Below are 14,101 nucleotides of genomic sequence, written 5' to 3'. Positions count from 1 at the left end.
CAGGACGCATGCCAGGGCAGATGAATAAGGATGCCTGGCATATGTGGGTGGTCAGTGGAGCCATGGACGGGATGAGGACACAAGCTCCAGATGGAATTGTGAAGGTCTGTGTGAGAGTGAGTAGTGATGTCCCTTGAGCTGGCAGTGTATGATATCCCTGTGAATGTGTGATGGGCTTGTGAATTGAGCATGATGAGATAGTTGACTTACCCTGGTGGAACCGATGAAATCATTCATCTTCTTTCTGCACTGGATGGCTGACCTCCTCTGTGCAGCTTTAGCACTAATGATTGCTGCTACTGCCTCTCAAGCCAGAGTGGTGAGGTTGGTGGACCTCTTCCGGCCATCACAGAGGTAGGGGACATTGTGGTGGGCCTCCAAGGCATCCAGCAGGCGCTTCAGTGAGGCGTCACTAAACTTGGGCACTGCTGTTGTCTTCCTTTTTGGGCCATCTCTCTCATCTGTGGCAGTCCTAGGCTGCCGACTTTGACAAAGCTCTGCACGGGTGCTGTTTAACTACGGCATCCAGAGTGAGAAAACAGTGAGCTCGTGGCAGGACAGGCAAATCAGAGGCCTCCCTCCCACAGTCCAGCGTGTTTCCCATGCGTGCATAATTAATGCAGCAGGAAGCAGACGATACAATGCAAAAACCCACCGTTGTGGCCAGTGGGTAGAATGCCGTTTTTCATGCCCGCTGCCACACTTAGTGCAATCAGGGGAAAATCCTGCCCACTGTATAGGTACGTGACAGGAAATTGTTCAATTATGTGACTTGTTTAAATTAAACGTTGATGCTTTAATTTTTAATTGTAATTTATTTGCTGTCAGGCAGGGGGCACCCAGTACTGTGCTGCAAACTCATAATGTTACAAACACTTCAAAATAATTTGTGCTCTTTAGTACTGCTTTAAAGGGGAATCACTGTCACAGGGAAAGAAGTACTTTACTTCTAAAGCATCCTTTAGAAAAACTTTCAGAATCCTAATGTTGTTCTGGCAATGGACCTGGACGTGTCTCTCTTATAATTGATACCATTTATTTCAATGGGAATTGGCATGTGATGAAATGATTGCCGTTTTATTTGCTTTGATTTGCTGATGATGTGTAATTCTGCTTTAATCCTTACTTTGTACTTGCACAACAATGAATTTGAAACATTGCTGAATGTCATGTGCCATTTTGGAAAAGTCCATGTCAGTTGATATGGATTTTCTGTGCCTAGTTTGGTATGTGCTAACTTGTCTTTTATATTTAAACTTATGCAGGGCTTACAGTGTTTGAGTCTGGTAAAAAGAAAACTGAAAAACGAAAGAAATTAAAAGAACCCGACCCAGCAAATATTGATGGTTTTCAGGGGCCCTGGGCAAAATATGTGGATGAAAAGGATGTGGCCAAACCTTCTGAGGTCAGTTGGTCTACTTATTTTAGTCTTTGCAAAGAAGCAAAAGTTGGATGAATTTAACATGCAGTTCAGTAAAGTGAACAAAAACTGAACAGTCTGAAAAACTGTAGTTGTTTTTTGTTATCTATCAGTGATGATACTTGATAATAACTGCCTTTGGAGAGTTATAAATGTACATTTTTTACCAACTTAAGTGCACATTTTGGAATAATATCTTGCCAAATAACATTAACTGGCAACTCCACGTATAAAACTGAGCTAGGTCTGCACTATGAATAGAGTATTTATGGCATACTACACTTCATGACCTGGAATTAATTTAACCAGGCAATTAATTTTAAAATTCTCTTTTAAGGGAAAATTTACTGTTATTGAAACCTATATATCGCTTTACTGCTGGAAGGAGTAGACATGTGCTTTGCTGCTCTTGATTTGACCATTAAGTGGGGGCTTTGGACAGTGTCTGTCTCAGATCATCTTCCTCCGGCAGTTTTCCCCTATCTGCCGTGAAATACACAATCACTGATCGAACACTTAATATGTGGGGAAAGAATCCTGGGCACCAATCTCAGTTATGTCATCATGCAGCAGTAATTTTTTTTTAAGTGTGCAAATTGGTTTCTCTGAAGACAAATGTTCTGCTAAAAATTTAAGTACCTACTGTTTACTAATGGGCATTTGAAGCTTCACTTTGAATTGCTGCAGAGGTTCTGTCAGAAAACTTTGCACAGTCTACGGCAAGTTGGTTTAAATGCACACGTTGTCCCTATTGTGCTCAAAAATAGCTGGCCTGCCAAAAGAATTGTGAATATTTCTAGTAAAATAGCATGTGAAATTTTATTTTGACACAAGAGCGTGAATGTTGACTTGCTAAATATTTTACATATAACTATAACATTGCTTTATTAAAATAAGAGCCTGATTGACATAGATGTAATAGATTATTAGGCCCTCTTTCTAAACTTGAATTTGTGCAACTTCTAGTTACAGCAAGTTATAATGTCAAGTATTCTATTGTTATATGTAATTTCTTACATTATTGCTGTGTTATGCATTTGAATATAAGACTTATTACTGAAGGTGATGTGTAGCATTTGGTTACAGGTGTGGCATAATGGGCTAATAACTATTACCTGTGCACAATAACACTCATTAATGTGCTTTCTAGGTATTTTCTTTGATTTTTGCTCTATAATTTTCTTAAAATAAACCTCAATAAGCATGCAGTAGTGACATCAGTTGGGAAATGAATACTTCAAAATGTGGCTCTTTTAATGGCTTGATCCACATATTCATGACAGAAGTACCCTTCCCCACTTGTCTGAAATGTAACATTGCTTCATTTCTGCTGGAACCTTATAGTAGCTGGGTCTAAGGAATAGAAGTCTCTTTTCAGTAACAAGTTAGTGTCTAATTTGAACATAATTAGGAGACAAATGATATGTTTGCTTTAAAAAAACATGCAAAAAGTATGTAATGGTATTTTTCCCGCATACTCTGATAAGGACCCAAGGAAATATTCACTTGACCTTCAATATAAACAACATAAAGTGCAGTGTTAATCAGTATTCTCACTGATTTGGTCCATAATAAATGGACCAAAGGCATTACAGAGCCACTACAGAAAGTTCACAGTATACTTAAAAATTACACAAATAAGTTAAAAACAATTACTTGCTCATGGGATTCAGCTCCCAATTCTAAATCATTTCAGCTTTGTTCTAGCAGTTTGTATGTCATTTGACATCCTTAATTAGATTGTTGCCTTGTAAATGCTCCTGGTTATTCTTCATTCTCTACAGAGCATCTAACCAGTGTAACTGAGTGGATTGTCAGTACAGTTCACAATCCCATCTTTTACTGTAGACCACTTGTAATATGGGAAACTTGGTTATTTCTGCAGGAAGAACAGAAAGAACTCGATGAGATTATAGCAAAAAGACAGAAGAAAGGCAAACAAGAAGATGAGAAACCTGCAGAAGAGAAAACAATCCTTCACCGTAATGCATATATTATATTTGTTTGCATTTCCACAGAGGAGGTGGTGGTAACTATCACCTTTGGGTTGGAGGAATTGCCTGATGTTTCACATTATTTCACACCATCAATGAGTTGATTGTAGTGTAGTCTAAAGTGTTTTGTTTTTCTCTGGAATAAAATTCTTTTAAATAACTATTTCATAACCAATATCCTTTACTTTCCTCTTTCTTTCTCATCCTTTCATTCCTGCTCCCAGACCTCCCCTTGTCTCATTTTTCATGTCTAAAGTTCACCAGTTAGTATTGTAATTTACACATGCAGTGAGTCTTTTTCATTGAAAAAATAGGCTAGTGGAATTCCTCAACAGCAACTTGCATTTATATATCACATAGGATCATAGGACTTAGGAACAAGAGTATGCCATTTATCCCTTCAAGCCTGTTCTGCCATTCGATAAGATTGTGGACCTTTAATATATTGAAATATCCCAAGGTGCTTCAGACAAAATTTAACACTGAACCAAAATCTTGCTCAAAGAGGTAGATATGAAATGGGAAAGGGGCAAGAATTATTTTGTGGAATTTAGAGGTAACAGTGTGGGATGGAAAGAGAAATAATTGCAAGAGATACCCTGGCTACAAATGGATGGGTAAGAATGGAAGCAAGCAAAGACAGTGTCACTCAGTCAAGGCTGCAGACAAGTTTAGAAAGTTGAAGTGGGATCGTGGTAACAGTCACATAGGATGTCATTTGCAACTTAAACACAGGACTGGAGATGGGGTTTGTAGCAGAGCTGCAGAAATATTGTAGGAAATGGAGGGCCAAATGCTAGGCAGTTGGGAATTTGAAAATGCCGTTGTAAGTTACTTGGGGGAGAGATTTTGTTCTGGGAGCAGACATAGAAGGAAATGGGCTGGAAAGGAGGATTGAGTGCAGAAGGAAGTGAGGAAGTGATCAGAGATGGCCTTACCTGTGATTGAGACAATGAGCATAGAAAGGCCATATGAGGAGGCAAAATCAAAGAATAAAGATGCAGCAAAAAAATCAGTTTATTTGTTCATGGGATGTGGTTGTCTATGGCAAAGCCAACATCTATTGCCCATCCCTAATTACCTTTTGAGAAGATGGTGGTGAGCTGCTTTCTTGAACCCCAGCAATCCATGTGGTGTACCCACATTGCTGTTGGGGAGGGAGTTCCGTGATTTTGATCCAGCAGAAATGAAGGAATGGCAATATATTTCAAAGTCAGGATGATATAATGGAAAGGATACTGATTAATGTAAACACAGAAGTGAAGTCCCTCCTATTAACTAATGACCTTTCTTTTTAATTTATTTACTCCTTTATCATTATTTTAATTTTTTTTCTCTTCCTTTTGTGCTTTCTACTGCTGGTCCCTTATGTCATTCTATTCTGGATGGGGAGGGTATGGCATTTAGATATTTCTGTACACTGCGTCACTTTGCTGCATTTGCAAGTGAGGGAAAGGCTACTCTGGTGAGAGTGACCATTGGCATACTGAACATAAATATGATTAAAAAAATAAAGTGTCTTCTCATAGCCTGGAAATTCAAATCACACAATCACCTTTATTTGTATATAGTCAAAATGATGAGAAACCATAAAAATGTAATTAAAATTGTAAATGATGAGAAACCAGAAACAATGTAGTTATTAATTCCAAAGACGGAATAACATCTGGCTGTCTGCCGTTGAAGTTAGCGAGACAAGGGCATAAGGGATTTTAGTTAACTTGTTACATACCTTGTGACACCTGGTTTGAGATCAGAATTACTGAGGAAGATCTTTGGGGACTTCTGACAATTTATAAATACCAGCTGCTGTTTTTTAACATCTCTGCACTTGCTGATGTTTAACAACTAACCCTGGTAGATTCTTTTGATGCTTCTGAAAACATTGCCTAGAGAGCATTGAGAAATTGTATTTATTAGGTGAGGGATTTTAGTACTAGGGAATGAAACTCTTTCATTTCAGGACCAAGTTTCAGCATTAATCACTCGCAGGTCAGCTATACCACATCAGGTATAGACTAGCGCTTTCTGTTCTGTTTCAACAACATCCATCATCCCCTAACTTTGAAAGAACATTTCCTGCTGCACCTGTGTGATTTTTTTTCCTATTTCTACACCAGCTGCCCTGTGGCCTCTCTCTGTCAGTGAGATTAGGAACAATTTTGTACCGTAGGCACTTGCCATGCTGCAGATTGTATGGAGTCTGCCCCTTCTCATTTCACACAGGGCCCCCTACAGTCAGCAGACTTTGTTATTTTTACTTTGATGCCTTATTATCCATTTTTAAATAATTCTGTAACCATTGGTATCTGAGGTTCTGAACTATAATTGCTGTAGAGAAACTAAGAATTATATTTACATTTGGTGAGAATACAGTTATGTTATGAAAAACTGCAGACTTGAATATAAGATAATCTAGAGAATTGCTGTACTATAGAGGAGAAACATCTTTTTAAAAAGTCAACACAGGAAAGATGGAATATACCCGAGCATAGAATAAACAATGGCACCGCATCAGCTTTGTATTCATGAGCTGAATCATGCTTGAGTTCCACATTTTAAATTAACAGAGAGCAAATCTTTGCCAGTGCCTTTGGGTTTCTTTCTCAGATATTGAAATTCCAGTTTTTAGAAAGTCATATTAATAAGAATTAAGACATCTTAATTTGAAAAGCTACCCATCTAATGTTTTATTCAGCATTGTCCATTTATTGTGCACATTTTACCTAGTAAGAGAATTTTGTGATGACCTGTATTTGAAAAAAAATTATTTTAACTCTCTGATAAACTTGTGATTGATCAATGAATAAGACATTGAAAAGGTTTGTGCCATCTTTTTATAGTCAAAGATATGTATGACTACCAAGGAAGGTCATACCTTCACATTCCTCAGGATCTTGGAATCAATTTACGATCTAATCAACCCCCTGAGAAGTGTTATCTTCCCAAGAAGCAGATGCATGTATGGACTGGACATACAAAGGTACCATTTCAAATTTCTGTGTTATGTATCTTTTAGCTAAGTGCCACTGTTAAATCAAGGCTGACAATTTATAATTATTTATTTATTTTGGAAGAATGTTTAAAGAAAAATCTAGTGAAGCAATTGTGACTGCCCACTGATATGTAGGAGACAATTTTAAGAAGATTCATTTTGTTTTTCCAGCTTTATTTTTTCTGATTTTTTTTGTTGTTGTTGTAGTTGCTGTTCTGAAGACAGCAACTCATTTTTTGTGTTTCAGTAGTGCATTCTTCTAGCACTATGCAGACTTTTTACCAAAATGAGCCTGTGCACAAATGTTGATCTGTTCAACTGTAGGACACCATCACTAAGCCTGGTCTATCCTTGACTCACTGTTTGTTATGGACTTCCAACAGAGCTCATTTGATAGCAGTTAAAAATTATACATTTGGTTGGTCTCCCTTGCCTGTGGGCTATTGTGTGTCCTCACCAATGATGCGGCTGAGATAACTTAATTTAGCACCGAATAGCAATAAAACCTGGGGCTATCTGTGCCCATGTAGTTCAGCAAATCATAATAGTGTATTTACTGAGTGATAATTGAAGGTTTTTTTATGTTGCCTATTAAATTAAATATTGTAAAATGTACATCTCAGTCTGATTTTATTCACCAGTTTAATATGTCACTATACTAAATTATTTGAGGCACTTATGCAATTTGAACAGTCCGCTGTATTTTTGGTAATATTGTTTTGACCTCACCCATTCTCTCAGCCTGTAGCTATAGACTATAATCCCCAGTCAGGCAGGCTGCCAAAGTGATCCTAATCTGAACATGGCATTGTTATCTTTATATAATGAAACTACATTCTGTCTTTCTTTTCTCTCTCTCTCTCTCTCTTTCTCTCTTAATTTGCCCTCCCTTTAAACTGCTTTTTGAATTTCTTCCAAAATACATCAGTGAACACAAGTGCAATTTATATATTGGTATCCACGTAGGAACGTCAAACAAATGTTCTGATCTGAGCCAACTCCTCCATTTACAGTGCAGTGGGATTGCTGAAGAGGAGAATGAAAAGGGACTGTCCTTCTTATTAAGCCAGCTCCCTCCAAAAGCAGAAACAGGGTCTATCAAATACCCACAGGTTACTGCCAATAACAAAGTAACTGATTTTGGCTGTAGTTGTTCACCTTTGCTGCCAACTGGATAATTAGTCAAATCCTCGCCCTTTATGGCAGCACATTGCAGCTCAAACATTAGACTTCAGCATTCTGATTAGCTAGAAAATTCATTTTGGCACCTTTGAATCGATAGGAGCTTTGGATATATTTATGACAGTGCACAGCTTTATTATTTGTTTTGTTGTACAGAATGCCTTTAGTGTGATCATTTTTGATATAATTCTGAACTTTTTCTTTAGAAATCATAAGTCTTTCTAAGTTGATATTTGCCATTTGTGCTGAGCAATGATGTGCTACTGTTCAGCAACCTGACATTATTGAGAGCAAGCAAGGAAAAATAAAATGCATGAGATGCCATGGATTCTCCTCTTTCCTGAGTGTAGGTGAACTAGTGCAAGGGTGAGAAATGTGGCAGAGGGCAAGTACTTTCCCAGGGTTGGAGAGTGAGAGAGAGAGTATTGAAGAGCATTGCCATAATCAGACGGGAGGTAGCTAGTGGGAACCCTGTTGCGCTCCAGTTTCCTCTCGGATTAAGTCTGTGACAGGGAGGCCTGTTACAGCCTTCCCGCCCCACTACAAATTGAAGCCCTTATTTCAGTGCCGTTGATATCAATCCAGTGGCGAGCAGGGGTCTTGCCATGCAGGGAGCCCAATAAGCAAACCCATGCGCACAGGCTCCTGGGGAGAGTCCCTTATTCAAAGGCACCCAGTCCCGAACGAGGGATCCAACATCAGGAAGGGTGGGCCTGCTGAGAGCACACCACCCACCTGCCTCTGCTCGCAACCTCCCTCTGACCATCACTCACCTGTGGCCTGGGATCCATCAACAATTCTAGGCCTCTAGTGGGTGTCGCATCTCTGGCCAGCAGCTCTCAGCGGGCAGGAGTTCCACCTCCAGTGTCCTTGATACTGGGGAAGGGCATCCGCTGTCCAATTAAGTACCTGAATGGGACACATAATTTGGCGGGCCTTCCCCAAAAGAGGTGACATGGACCTCTCACTGGCTCTCCAGCCAAAGAACAAGATCCCCTTAACCTTAAATAATTATATATTTGAGTGTTTGCATGTCCAACTCTGTTGAATAACTTCCAAAAAAGCAAGTATTTGTTTTTATTCATTTGTGGGATGTGGGTGTCGCTGGCTGGGCCAGCATTTATAGCCCATCCATAATTGCCCTTGCCCTTGAGAAGGTGGTGGTGAGCTGCCTTCTTGAACCACTGCAGTCCATGTGGTGTAGGTACACCCACAGTGCTGTTAGGAAGTTCTAGGATTTTGACTCGGCGACAATGAAGGAACAGTAATATATTTCCAAGTCAGGATGATGAGTTATTTGGAGGGGAACTTGTAGGTGGTGGTGTTCTCATGTGTCTGCTGCCCTTGTCCTTCTAGATGGTAGTAGCCTTGGGTTTGGAAGGTGCTGCCTAAGGAGGCTTGGTGAGTTCCTGCAATGCATCACTGATGGTACACACTGCTACTACTGTGCGTCGATGATGGAAGAAGTGAATGTTTGTGGATGTGGTGCCAATCAAGTGGGCTGCTTTGTCCTGGATGGTGTTAAGCTTCTTGATTGTTGTTGGAGCTGCACTCATCCAGGCAAAGGGAGAGTATTCCATCGCACTCCTAACTTGTGCCTTGTAGATGGTGGACCGGCTTTGGGGAGTCAGGAGGTGAGTTACTCATCGCAGGATTCCTAGCCTCTAACCTGCGCTTGTAGCCACAATATTTATATGGCTAGTCTAGTTCAGTTTCTGTCAGTGGTAGCCCTCAGGATGTTGATAGGCTAGTGTTTCAAAACCCTGCTTTTAATCTGTATTTTCTGGCTGTTGTGTGCATTGAATATTAATAAAAGAAACATAAGGAAGGAACGCCTAGCCTGAAAAATATTAGACTGGACAACAGGTGGATTTTTACTCATTTTCACTTCTTTGGTTACCTTATCCTGTGATGTTTGATATTCAGTTGCTTTGATATAGCAAACCTGTGCTGTTTTGTTGTGAATAAACTAGGAGGAGGATTTTCCCCTTGTCAGGCGGGCTCGGCGGTGGCAGTCGGGAAGACGCCTGCAATCAGGGCCAGACTGTGATTTCACACTGGCGGGCCAATTAAGGCCCATCCAGCGTGAAATGCAAGTGACAACACTCAGCACTGCCTGTGTTGGGGGCGGTGGGGTGGGGGGTGGAAGTTGGGGGGGAAGCGCGGACTTCGCGCATGCACGTGGATGCACACTTGAAAATCTCCCTGAGGCACAGAGTTGCCTCAGGAAGATGAACAGTTTTCAAAATAAAAAATGAAGGTTTATAAAACATCATAAAACATGTCCCCTCATGTAACTCTGTCTAATTTTTCTGAAACCCTGAATTTAAACATGGCCTGTCTCAGTGGGCCATATTACATAGATGATGCTTTTTCAGTATTTATTGATTTATTTACTGATGTGTCTCTTGTAATTAAAGTGCGAAAGTGAAGTGCATCAGATAATAATCCTGCACCAGTCATAACTAGAACAGCACTTTTAAAATTAAAATAAGTGAAAATGCATGTGCTGGATAGAGTTATGTTGAATATTGAGCAAAAGAGTTTAGTTTTTAAAAATTCAACCTGGAATGAAATAACAAAGCACGTACGACTAGGCCATTGAACTCCTTCAACCTGTTCTGCCATTCAGTGAGATCATGGCTGATCTGTGACTCAACTCCATAAACCCACCTTTGCTCCATATTTCTTAATATCTTTGGTTAAGAAAAATCTATCAATCTCAGATTTAAAATTTATTGATCTAACATCAATTGCCTTTTACTGAAGAGAGTTCCAAACTTCTGCCACTCTGTGTCTATAAGTGTTTCCCAATTTAACCCCTGAAAGGTCTGGCTGTAATTTTTATACTATGCCCCCTAGTCTGAGGTTTCCCAGCCAGCGGAAATATTTTTTCTCTGTCTTTCCTCGTTGATCCCCTTAATATCTTGAAGACTTCAATCAAATCACCCTTTAATCTTCTAAATTCCAGGGACTATAACCTAGTCTATATAAGATTGGTACCAAGTTCATTGTGCAGTGTTATGAATAAAGTACAATTCTTGCCAAATCAAAACTAATATTCATTACCGATCTCCCTAGCCGGTAAATGACCTCATTACTTTACTGTACTTTACTTCTCTTGGGGTTGGTGATTTAAGGGTTAAGCTGAGGGGAATGGAAAGAAAGAAGAAGGTTTACAGGCAATGTGAGAAGAGCATAAGAAATAGGAGCAGGAGTAGACCATTCAGCCCTTCAGCCCACTCCACCATTCAGTGAGATCACGGCTGATCTTCTACTTCAACATCATTTCCTGCACTATCCCCATATCACTTGGCGTTTTTAATATGTAGAAATCAATCGACCTCAGTCTTGAACATACTCAACAACCTTCAGAGAATTTCAGATTCACCCCCCTCTGAGTGAAGAAATTCCCCCTCACCTTAGTCCTATATGGCTTGCCCCTTATTCTGAGACTGTGTCCCCTGGTTCTAGGCACCCCAGCCAGAGGAAACATCCTTCCTGCATCTATCCTGTCAAGCCCTGTAAGAATTTTATATGTTTGAATGAGCACTCATTATTATTATGCCTGCCAAATGCCATATCTTGAATCTGGAGCATGCTCGCATCTTATCAAGGTTATGTTCTATTCAAGTTCAAAATGGTCAATATTGTTGAATCATAGCTCTAGTGTATTTAGTGTTTTAAATATCTTTTTTCTTTGCTTCATGAGTGTGAACAGCAAGAGGTTTATCTTAGAAACAAGTATTGGGATTTTTCCATCTACAAGGGATGATGGACATGGAGCAAACAATTCATTTCGGTGGGGTATCTTTATTTGGTGCATCTTTGCTGATGACTGTGAAGCCCAATCCTTGAGAGGCAGGATCTGCCACAAGCACTAGGTGTGAAGTTGCTAGGTGTCAGTTGTTGTTTTTGGCTTTGGCACCTGTTGCTCAGCCACTGGTTGTTATGGCAGTGCATGCCAGTAGGTGTCGCCATTTCCCTCTTTCGCCAGCTAGTGACTCCCAGGTCGATGTTTAGGGCCTTCATGTCACGCTTAGAAGCATCCTTGAAGCGGAGCCTTGGACGCCCCACTGATCATCTGGCTCCAGTTCCCTCACCATACAGTATGTTCTTGGATATGTAACCATCTTCCATCTTGCAGACATGCCTGGTCCACCAAAGCCACTTCTGTTTGATAAGTGCCAACAACTTGGGAGCTCTGCCTTTGAGAGGACTGCTGCATTTGTGATTTTGTCCTGCCAGAATATACCCATAAAGTGCTACAGACAACAAAGATGGAAATTTATTGAGCTGCTTTTCCTTGTAGCTGTAAGTCGCCCATGTTTCATAGCAATACAACAAGGTGCTGAGAGCACCGGCCTTATAAACCATCAGCTTGGTCCTAAGGGTCAGCTTGGTATTATTACATGTGGGTTTTACAAGTTGGTCAAAGGTGATAGCTATTTTGTCGATGCATGTGTCAAACTCTGCATCAAGGGACAGATTGTCATCGTTGACTCAAGGTAGCAAAATTTGTGAACCACTTCCAGCGGGATATTTTTCAGTGTGATTGGGGCGCAGATGCAACACCTTGCCCATGACTACATTTTTCTTGATGCTTATATTTTAGAAACAAGATACTGCAATGATTACCTAACCTGGTGCTCTGCGCAATTTAGTGATTGTACAAAAGTTTTCATCACTTGTATTAGCCAGTTTTGTCTTGGTACTCTTTTAGAAAGATTGGAAAGGCATATGAGCAAGTATCAAAGAAGCAAATATCTGGTTTGGATAATAAGTGGATATTGTTACCCTCCTGAGTTCTGTTCCCACAAATAGTGTGGATCAACACGAAAGGTTGGGGAATCTGCTTACAGAAGTGACACATGCCACTGAATCTGAGAAGGTTTCAGGGGTGGACACAAATTAGTAATAATCCTCCTCCTGATGTCTACACCATCATAAGTACAGATATGCAGTCAATTCTGTTCACTCCAAGTGACATCAAGAAGCTTATTAGATACAGCAATTGTATGGGTCATGACAACATCCCAGATATTATGCTGAAGACTCACATACCAGAACTAGTCTGCCCCTCAGCCAGACTATTCCAGCATGGCTAAACACTGGCATCTACTTGACAATCTGGAAAATTTCCCAATTATGTTATATCTGCAAAAACAGGAAGAATCTAATCCTGACTAATTTTAATTTTAGTTGTGCTTGATGATTGCTATAAAAGTAATTTTCAATCCTTTATGTTTCAGGGCGTCAGTGCTATTCGATTGTTTCCAACATCTGGTCACTTGCTTTTGTCCTGTTCCATGGACTGTAAAATCAAGGTAAAGGTTTGCTTCATTCCTAATGGTATTTATCCAGGGTGCAGTAGGTTAGACATAAAGGTTAGTGGGTGATTACAGCAAAATAACCTAATTAATGGATTCAGATACCATCCTTGAACCATGAATATGAGCCTTGAACATTTATTTTGTCACCTGAAAACCAAATAAAGAATATTTTCAGTATAAATGCTTCATCTGCCCACTTATTTCTGTGCTGTTTATAATTTTGACTGTTAAAATCTGACCCATGTGACTCATATTAGTACTTCTATGCCAATGCATATTTTGGCCAGCATTGACATACCATGACATGCCTCACTATGGTAACCTCGTTGAAGGGTTAAGTTTCTGTAGGAATTTAATATGAATTTGATTACTGGGAATAATACTGTATACTATAAGGTAGTTGCATAACTGAGAAATTTAGATGACATCCTAAGCCATGAGAGCTACTCCTTTGAATTTTAGAATCAAGATTAGATTACAGCCTTGCAATAGCTCCCTCGTGACTGCTTCTGTTAATGTCAACTCTTTAAATTTTGCGTGAGTGCATGAGTTATCCTGGTTTCATTTAGATTTTCTGCAGCTGTCAAGATAGGTGTCACTTGGTCATGCACTTAGGATATTAATGTAGGTTTATTGAAAAGTAGTCTATGTTTAATTAACAGGGATTTCAAAAAAATCACCTAAAATTGGCTGCAAAATTGAACATGCAGAGTTTGATGATTTTTTTCTTTATCCCAAACCACATCTTGCATTTACAAGTATATATTTTTAACATAATAGTGTGCCAAGCTGGCTCACAGAGGAAGAAGGAATACATAACAAGCTGTTATGATAAACTTGGGAAAGCTGACTAAAGCTTGCTTGGGATGGCAGGTTGTGAAGATGTAGAGCAAGAGATTGATGAAGTTTAGTGAAAGAATTACAGAGAGTAGGGATGAGTTGGTTAACAGAATGGAAAGCCATACTTGGGCTGTGGGTAGAGATGTAGGGCTATAGAGGATGCCAATACATCTTGGGGTAAGGCCATGAGGACATATGTAAATCAGAATGACGATTTTAAGTTCAGTGTCTTGGGAAGAAGCAACAATGTATGTCCACAAAGAAACACAGTTGAAGGATGCACATGAGATAGTTCAGATCCAGGTGAATATAACAGACTTCTGAATTATTCAGTGTG

General features: G+C 39.7%; 1 protein-coding gene across 1 annotated transcript in view; it reads left to right on the top strand.

Annotated features, from left to right (window-relative positions):
- cdc40 (cell division cycle 40 homolog (S. cerevisiae)) overlaps positions 1 to 14,101 on the top strand; it is a 147,090-nt gene that overhangs the window by 53,152 nt on the left and 79,837 nt on the right. The window contains exons 5-8 of the mRNA XM_041188268.1: positions 1,266 to 1,405; positions 3,306 to 3,402; positions 6,258 to 6,397; positions 12,844 to 12,918. Of these exons, the coding sequence (XP_041044202.1) occupies positions 1,266 to 1,405; positions 3,306 to 3,402; positions 6,258 to 6,397; positions 12,844 to 12,918 (452 nt within the window). The remainder of the gene's footprint in view (positions 1 to 1,265; positions 1,406 to 3,305; positions 3,403 to 6,257; positions 6,398 to 12,843; positions 12,919 to 14,101) is intronic.

This window comes from Carcharodon carcharias, chromosome 5, assembly GCF_017639515.1.
Source record: "Carcharodon carcharias isolate sCarCar2 chromosome 5, sCarCar2.pri, whole genome shotgun sequence".
Lineage (NCBI taxonomy): Eukaryota > Metazoa > Chordata > Chondrichthyes > Lamniformes > Lamnidae > Carcharodon > Carcharodon carcharias.
This window is presented reverse-complemented; position numbering and strand designations above follow the sequence as displayed.